Source organism: Callorhinus ursinus, unplaced genomic scaffold (assembly GCF_003265705.2).
Source record: "Callorhinus ursinus isolate GAN/ISIS: 27379988/994484 unplaced genomic scaffold, GSC_fseal_2.0 scaffold66, whole genome shotgun sequence".
Classification (NCBI taxonomy): domain Eukaryota; kingdom Metazoa; phylum Chordata; class Mammalia; order Carnivora; family Otariidae; genus Callorhinus; species Callorhinus ursinus.
In genome coordinates this window covers 6,070,362-6,079,315 of record NW_027397128.1, presented here as the reverse complement: position 1 = coordinate 6,079,315, position 8,954 = coordinate 6,070,362, and the positions used below count along the sequence as shown (strand labels likewise).

Below are 8,954 nucleotides of genomic sequence, written 5' to 3'. Positions count from 1 at the left end.
CCCCCCCCCCCCCCCCCCCCCCCCCCCCCCGTCTAGGCTCATCTTCCCAGGCAAGCCTCCTTCCCAGTAAGGCCCCCTTCCTCAGCCAAGTCCCTTGTCTAGCTTATCCCCCTTCTGTCAGACTGCCTCCCCTTCTTGTCCTATGCCCTCCTTCTCAGCTAGGCCCCTTTCCTCAACCACATGCCCTCCCTCAGCCAGGACCTCTGTCAAGGCACATGCCCTCAGGTCCCCCACCTGCTAGCTCCCCTCTCCTGGCTAGGTCCATTAACCCGCCTATTATCCCATGCCCAGTTCATGTGGTTCTTGGCATCCAAACTTCTCCCACTACCAGATTCCTTTCCTAGCCTCCATGTTCCTCCCTAGGCCGACCTTCCCCTTCCCTCCCAGGCGCTATTCCCCTGCCAGAGCCCCTCCCCACTCAGGCCACCTTTCCCCGCCAAGGTACGGTCACTCCCAGTGCCCCCATTCCAGCCAGTCTCCCATCCTCAGCTTGTGCCACCCGATCATGCTTGTTCTCCCTTTGCAAGACAGGCACGTTCCCACATCTAGGCCCCTTCCTAGTCTATGTCCTCCTCAGCTGATGCCTACTTTCCCAGCCGGATTTCCTTCCCTGGCCAGGCGCCCTTCCCCCAGGCTTCCCCCCTCCCCCTTTAACAGTCAAGAACTCCTTTCTCATCCTTTGCCCCCTAATCCAACTAGGCGTCCTTCCCTTGACCGGTCGGTTCCTCCTTCCCTAACCAGCCCCTCCCCCATTATCCCCTTCTTAGCCAGACCTATTTCCCCACCCTATGCCCTGGTCCAGAGCCAGGTTCTCTTGCCCCGCTCTCATGCCCCTCTGCTTATTCCCTCTTCCCCAAGATATTCCTCCTTGCCCCACCAGGCCTACTCTCCAGATAAGCATGCTTTCCCTGCCTGGCCCCATTTGCCCACCTAAGCTTCTGTCCCTAGGCCACCTTTCCCAGCTAGCACCCTAGTGCCTTGTAGCCAGCACCTCCCAGACATCTCCCCAGTCCCAGCTGGGCTCCCTTCTCCTGCCGTGACCGCTTCCACATCATATGGCCCTTCTCAGGCCTGTGTTCCCTTCCTACCTAAGCCCCCTTCTCTGTCTAGGCCCAATTTCCCAGCAAGGGCCCCCTCTGCTGCCTCTGCCCCCTTCGGAGGCAGGTCCCTTTTCCCTTCCCAGGTTGTGTCCCCATCTCAGCCTGGGCCCCCTCTCCAGCTTTGTGCAACCTTCTAAGCCTGGTGGCTCCTTTACCAGCCGGGATCCCTCCTCCATCCAGTCCTCCCATCAGACCCTGTTTCCTAGTCAATGCCTCTTTCCCCAGCAAGGCCCCTTCTCCTTCCAGACCCCCTTCCCAGGCAAGTGTCCCTCCCCTGGATAGGCAGCCTGGCCCAGTCATTCCCCCATTCAACAACCATGGGCCCCTTTACAACATCCAGTATGCCCTTCAGCCAGAACTTCTGCTCTGACGCGTAGACCCTTCACCAGTCTATTCCTCCTTCCAGTGTCTCAGTCCACAGCTAGCCTACTTTCCAGTCTTATTCGAGCCCCCTACCCCGATCCCTTGCCCAGAAAGTGACCTAGTTCCCAGTCAGGTTCCCTTCCCCTCCCTATAAAACCCACCCCAGCTGGGGCCGCCTTCTCCTACCAGAAGCCCTTCACCAGCCTAAGCTCCCACCCCTGGCCTGGACCACTTCCCTTGCCAGGAATCCTCCTGCAGCCAGGTCCTCTTTCCCAGCTTGTGCCGTCCTCTCCATCAAGGTCTCCTACCCTAGCCACGGCCCTCTCCCCCACCCAATGCAGCTCACTCCAGTAGAGCACCCTTCCCATTTCTGGAGGCCTTCACCAGCCTTTGTCCCTGTCCCCAGTCAGGTCCCCTTTGCCCACCTGTGTCCTATACCCCCTGCAGGTCCCGCCCTCTACCCAGGCTCTCTTTACTGCCTATGTCCTGTTCATCAGCTTAGTCCCCTTCCTCAGCCTGTGCCGCTTTCCCCTGCCACATCCCATTCTTACTTCCAGGCTGACGCCTTCCCCAACTTCCCCAACTTTCACCCTCCTTCCCAGCCAGGCACCCTTCTACAGACTATGCCTCCCTTCTGGGCCTTGTCTCTCTTCGGCAGCCAGTCTTCTCACCCCTATAAAAGGCCTTCTTCTTACAGTGCACCCCAATCCCTGGTTTCCTCAGGGGCCTCTTCTTCTCAGTCAGCTGGCCATCTGAACCTTCTCTGACACATATTTACACGGTGAGCCACCTGGCAGGATTTCCCTCTTTGCTGGAAGTGGGAGGTTTTTTTTTTTTTCATGCAGAGCAATGTTCTCATTGCTAAACAAAACCATTTCAGGATGTTTTTCCCAGAGTGAAACATCAACTCTGGACAGCCTCTAGATAAAGGTCCTCCCTAAATCCTTTCCTGGGGAACACTCCACTCCAGGCTGCCACCAGGCCAGTCCTCCTCCCCAAAGCCTTATCTGGCTCCCAACTCCCCTCCCTAACCCTCCAGGACTCCTTTGCTGAAGCAGATTCTGGGATACAAACTCTGTACAAACTAAATCAGCTACAGAAAAGTAGAGAACCAGGTATTTTTAAAACTTTTATTTTTAAAACAAGTTGCATATTTTTTTTAAATTTTTGCATTTATATATTTTGCTTGAGAACATTTGGCGTGTACAATGGACTTTTTAAATGAAATTAAGTAGCCTCACTGAAACACAGGATCTAAAGATGTGAAAACTTTTAAACTGTTTATTGTAAATCCTTTCATTTTTACTATTCTACCGGAGAACTCAAGATATCAACAAGTCTTGACTATCAACAAAAGTAGAATGCTCACTTTTTTTTTTTCTGAACTGCTTGAATAAAGTTATACCCTTTCATGTCTCACAGTAAAGAAAACTTACTAGTTCGGGCTTCACCCTTACAGGAAGTTAAGTTGCCCATCAGTGTGTCTCTTTTTGCTTCGTGCCAATTGTAGACAAAATGAAATGGATTACCTACTTGAATAAAGTCATATTCCTTCTTATCTCTAATAAAGGAAATTAACTTGAGATCTTTCACATCTCAGAGTGAACCTTACCTATCAGTTTTTGTAAATTTAGTTTCTATGTTTAGTAGGTGCATTTAATTTCTAAGTTTAACAAATACTCTTATGTAGACTTTAGCAAATCCTAAATAAGGAAAAATAATCGTGAACCACGCAAGGTTGTATGAAAACAAACAAAACAAAATACTAGAGGAGCTCTTGTTCATAACTTGAGACATTTCCGGAAGAACCCAGCTGAAGTAAAAAGCAACCCCCCAAAAAACAGCCCGCGATACATTTGTTTCCAAAGAATAAGCAGAAGGCATTCACAAAGCATTTCGATCAGAGAAACTCCACCTTTATCTAAAATCCAATGAATTCACGGGACGATCCTAAGATCCCGAGCTAAACTATTTTGTCCCCAGTTAGGAATGCATCGAACCAAGTTTCCATTTTGATCTCAAAGGCACCTGGGGCATGACCAATTCTCATCTGCGAGGGAGGCAAAGACCCTTGAGGGCAAGAAGCGGTTAACATTTGGCCAACCTACTCCCCTCAGGTAGTACAGTTCAGATCTTTCCCTTGTCCCGAGTCTCCCCCACTCCAGCCCCCCAAGCAATGAATGGGTGAGAGAAGGGGCTAGAACCGCCAGGTAAGAAAGCGTGGCCGTGGGGGAATGCGGCGGAGAAGAGTGGTAGTGGTGGTGGTGGTGGCGGCGCGCGGGCGGGCGGGCGGGGAACGACTTTCTAGTAAAACGAAGCAAGACAAAACCGAGAAAACCGAAGGAAAAAAACGGAGCCTACTGACGAGACGCGGCGGCGGCGGCCTTGAAGGGTCTCACCGAGCTGTAGTGCTCGCCGAGGTTGCAGGCGTAGCGCAGGTAGACGAGGGTGAGCGGCTTCCTGCTGTACTCCACCCCGATGACGACGGCAGGCAAATCGGCCTGGATCACCTCGATGGGGGTCTGCAGGACGTGCGACAGGGCCCTCAGCTCGAGCTGGCCTCCCCACGACGGGCTGAGCACGATGTTGTCACAGTAGCTCAAGAAATCTTGGCGACTGTAGGCGTCGCCGGTGTCGGGGTCGCGGAAGAAGGGCAGGAAGTCGTCCACGTGCTTGCGCATGTAATTGGCGGTGCGTTTCCGCAGGCTCTCCACCGTCACGGAGAACGCCAGCTGGTCTTGGATGGCGCGATACATGCAGTGGCCGTCGGCCGGCATATCCTTCAGCTCCAGATTCTTGGCCCGTAAGATGGCGGCGAGCTTCTCCTCCTCATCGCGGCGGAAGCTGGCCTGCTGCTCCATCTCGGCCTTGGCCATCCTCTCCTGGCGCACTCTCTCGAGGGCCGCCCTTCTTTCGCGCCTTCTCTGTGCCCTCGACTGGCGGGGAGGCTGGTTCTCAAGATTCATCTTGGAGAGATCTTCTGTGACGGAGTCGAGGTTGCCGTCACCAGGGAAACTCTCTCGGAACGTCTCCAGCTCCTGCTGGTGCTTCTGCTCCATCTCGGCCTCGAGGCGGGCCACGTCTAGGAGCAACTGCTTTCTTCTTTTCTTGTCGCTCTTGGGCACCGAGTTCTTCATGCCCTGGATGCGGGCCTGCAGCTCTTTCCTCTCGCGGTGGTGGCGTCGTATTATCCGCTGTGGCTCACTCTGAGAATCTTCCATGACGTTTAACGGCAGGTGAGCCTCGAAGATGGGTGGCAGCTGAAGTACCGCCTACGGTTCAGACTAACAGCTCAAACCCCGGAACAAGCTGCGAGTCCTCAGCCTCCCCTTGCCGCTGCGCTCGGCTCAGGCTCAAGTCATCCGGCGGTTGCCCTCACCCTATTCACGGCCCTCTTTGCCATTGGCCACTGTCTCTACACGGCTACGCCCCCTCGCAAACGCCTGGCACTACGATTGGCTGTTGGGAGACCCTAAATACGCCCCCAGCGGACCCCGTAGCAACGGTTGCTTTCGATTTTAGAGGGCTTTGAAGCCCGCGTGTAAAACTTCGGCTTTGAATAGGGGCGCCTGGGTGGCTCAGTTAGTTGGTCCGGCAACTGCCTTCGGCTCAGGTCATGATCCTGGAGTCCCGGGATCGAGTCCCACATCGGGCTCCCTGCTCGGCGGAGAGTCTGCTTCTCCCTCTGACCCTCCTCCCTCTCAGGCTCTCTGACTCTCATTCTCTCTCTCGCAAATAAATAAAAATCTTGAAAAAAAAAAAAACTTCGACTTTGAATATTATGTGTAGCAATCAGTCTGGTAGAATCGTTCATGGACTCAGTCCCTACTTCATTTCCAAACCTGAACACAATACAGACACTGGTCATGCTTGAGACTCACATAACAAATACTGTACCACCAGCTAAATGTGCTCTGACGATGGACTTCCCATTACTCCTAGTGTTCAGGGGGCAAGGCGCCTTTCTCGTTTTTCATGTGCCCTGACTGGTGAACCTTTACATTTCCTAATGTGCCTGGGAACACAGAGTCCTTTCAGGTTAGGTCTTACACTAATTTAAGTGTAAGATCTCAGTGTAAGAAGGCAAGAGCCACTCTTCTGAAACTCATTCCCTGCAACTAAGCAGACTCTATGGCCTTTGCTAACAGAATGCAACTACCCTAAACTCTTCTCCTCCTGAGTTCCCGGCTTTCAAAATGGGCTCCGTAGGATGCCCGTGAAACACAACAGCTGTCATCCATCGAGCCAGTTCCTTCTGTTTATTTTGAATCTCTAAAAATTCTAAAACATAAAATAAAATATAAAATAAATACAAGCCCTAAGCTCTTCCAAATATGCTCTCATCCTGCCCCACTCTGCTCATCTGTATCTTGAGTTCCCAAACAGGAAGGCCCTTGAGACACCCTGCCCCCCCCCCTACATCTTATTACAAATGAGGAAAGCGGACATTTGTCCAAGCTGTTGCATATCTTAAACTTCACTCCTTTTTATTGCTAAGTAGTAGTCCATGATATGGATACATTGTAGTTTGTTTAGCCATTCACCTGTTGAAGACCTCTGGCTTGTTCCGGGTTTGGGGTTATTATGAATAAACTTGCTATAAACATTCGTGTATAGGTTTTTGTGTGAACAAAAGTCTTCATTTCTCTGGGAAAAATGCCCAAGAGTGCAATTGCTGGGTCATATTATAAGTGTATTTTAGTTTGTTCAGAAATGATTTGCCCTAGTGGCTGTACCATTGTACAGTCCCACCAGCAGTGTATGAGGAATCCAGTTTCTCTGCATCCTCACCAGCATTTGGTGGTGTCACTATTTTCAATTTTAGCCATTCTGATGCATGTGTAGTGACATCTCACTGTGGTTTTAACTTGTATTTCCCTAGTGGCTAAACATGTTCATTTTTGCATGTGCTCTCTTGCCATCTATGCCACATCCTCTTGGGTAAAATGTTTCTGTCATTTGCCCATTTTACAGTTGGACTGTTTTTTTGCAGTTGAGTTTTGAGAGTTCTTTATATATCATAGATACTTGTTCTTTGTTGGATATGTGCTCTGCAAATATGTTCTATCACACCGTGACTTGTCTTTTCCATCTTTTTACCTGGTGTTTCTCAGAGCAAACGTTTTAAATTTTGGTGAAGTGCAATTTATCAAGTTTTCTTCCTATGGGTCATGATTTTGGTGTCAAGAACTCTTTATCTAACTCGAGATCCCCAAAATTTTGTCCTTTTTACTCAAAGATTTATAGCTTTAGGTTGTAAGTTTAAATCTGTGATCTATTTTGTGTGTTTGAGGCTTAGGTCATAGTTTATTCTTTTGCCTGTGGTTGTTCAACTGCTCCAGCATCATTTGTTGGAAAGGCTATGCTCTCTCCATTGAATTGATTTTGCACCTTTGTCAAAAACCACAAGTTTTGGTATATTGTATTTCCATTCTCCTTCTGTTCAATGTATTTTTATGGAATCCCTTGAGACTCTTTGGCCCATGGGTTATTTAGGAGTGAATGATTCGTTTCCAAGTGTTTGCAGATTTTCCCGTTATCTTTCTGGTTTTGATTTCTACTTTGATTCCTTTGTGGTTGGAGTACATATGCATTTGAACACAATTCGTTTAAATTTGTTGGGATTTGGGGGTGCCTGGCTGGCTCAGTGGGTGGAGCATGTGACTCTTGATCTTGGGGTCATGAGCTCAAGCCCCATGTTGGGCATAGAGCTTACTTAAAAAAAATAAAAATTTGTTGGGGTTTGTTCATGGCCCAGAATATGCTCTATCTTGACATGTTCCATGGGCGCTGGAAAAGAACATGTATTTGGCTATGGTTGGGTGACATGTTCTATAAATGTTCTTCAGATCACATTGGTTGATAGTGTTGTTGATTTCTATATCCTTCCTGATTTTCTGTCTAATTCTATTATTGTTGAGAGAGGAATGTAGGAAGTCTCCAACCGTAATTGCGGCTTTTTCTATTTCTCCTTTCAGCTCTACCAGGTTTCGCTTCACATAATTTGCACCTCTGTTGCAAATCCTACATACTTAGGATAGCTTTCTCTTTTTGGGGGATTCACTCCTTTAATCATTATGTAATGCCCCTCTCTGTCTTTGGTAATTTTCTCTGCTCTAACATCCACTTAATTTGATATTGATATAACCACTCCTTTTTCTTTATTACTGTTTGCATGATATATGTTTTTCTAGCCTTTTTACTCTCAACCTCTTACTATTATTGTACTTGAAGTGAGTCTTTTGTAGATAGCATGTAAATTGGGTCATGGTTTTTAATCCACTCTGCCAATCTCTGTCTCTCAATTGGTATATATAGGTCATTTACATTTAAGGTAGTTTTTTAAAGACTTATTTATTTATTTTAGAGAGAGAGAGTGCATGTGCACGCATGCACGAGAGCAAGGGGAGGGGGGAGAGAGAGAGAATCTCAAGCAGACTCCCTCTTGAGTTTCAAGCCCCACACGGAGCCTGATCTCACGACCCTGAGACCACGACCTGATCCAAAATCAAGAGTCAAGGCTTAACTGACTGAGCCACCCAGGCGCCCCACATTTAAGGTAGTTATTAATATGTTAGGGTTTAAGTCTGCCATTTAATTTTTTTCTGTTTTTTCTGTTTTCATTTCTGTTTTATTTTTCCTGCCTTCCTTTGGGTTACTTGAACATTTTTTAGAATTCAGTTTTGATTTATCTATGATGTTTTTGACTGTAACTTTTTGTATAACTTTTTAAATGGGTGCTCTGGGTACATTTGTGTTGTGTGTGTGTGTGTGTGTGTGTGTGTGTGTGTGTGTACCAAAAATCTATGATATTGTCATTTTACCAGTTTGGATAAAGCATAGAAACCTTATCTCCTTTTGCATTCCTTTACCTTCACGCATTTATAATACAATTGTCTTTAATGTCCTCTATGTACATTTAGAACCACATTAATTTTCTAATTCTGGCCTCAACCTTCAAACACTAGACAATTCAAGGGGAGAAAGAAAGTCTACTGTATTTGCCCATAGTTTTGCTTATCATGTTTTTTCTTCCCAATTTTCTAAGATTTCTTCTATTATCTTTACTGTTTAGAAAACTTCAATTACTCATTCCCTCACGTAGGTCTCCTTGTGACAAATGTTCTTAGTTTTCCTTCACCTGAAAATATCTTGATGTCCCCTTCATTCCTGAGGGATATTTTCACTGGAGGTAGGACTCTAGATTCACTGTTCTTTCTTTCAGCTTTTGAAAAATGTTGTGTCATTTTTTTGTTGGCCTCCATGGTATCTGATGAGAAATTTTCTGTCTTTTGAATTGCTATTTCTTTACTGACAAAGTGTTGTTTCTCTTTCTGCTTTGAAAGTTTTTTCTTTGTCTTTAGTTTTCAGATATTTGACTACAATGTATCTTGGTGTGGATTTCTTCAGGTTTGTCTCATTTGGGTTTTACTCAGCTTCTCAAATCCTACGTTTCTATCTCTTACCAAATTTGAAAAGTTTTCAGCCATA

At 47.4% G+C, this 8,954-nt stretch overlaps 1 protein-coding gene across 2 annotated transcripts; it reads right to left on the bottom strand.

Moving 5' to 3' along the window:
* Positions 1–2,622: 2,622 nt before the first annotated feature.
* OTUD6A (OTU deubiquitinase 6A) lies at positions 2,623–4,820 on the bottom strand. Of its 2 annotated transcripts, none has more exons than XM_025888837.2 (2): positions 3,825–4,820; positions 2,623–3,513 (listed from the first exon to the last, which is right to left on the bottom strand). In XM_025888837.2, exons 1-2 carry the CDS (start codon positions 4,682–4,684, stop codon positions 3,510–3,512), a joined length of 864 nt encoding a protein of 287 aa, XP_025744622.1. In that variant the 5' UTR covers positions 4,685–4,820; the 3' UTR covers positions 2,623–3,509. The 2 variants fall into 2 exon arrangements, with proteins under 2 accessions (XP_025744622.1, XP_073741942.1); XM_073885841.1 differs by having other exon boundaries at positions 3,863–4,820.
* Between the last annotated feature and the right edge of the window lie 4,134 nt (positions 4,821–8,954).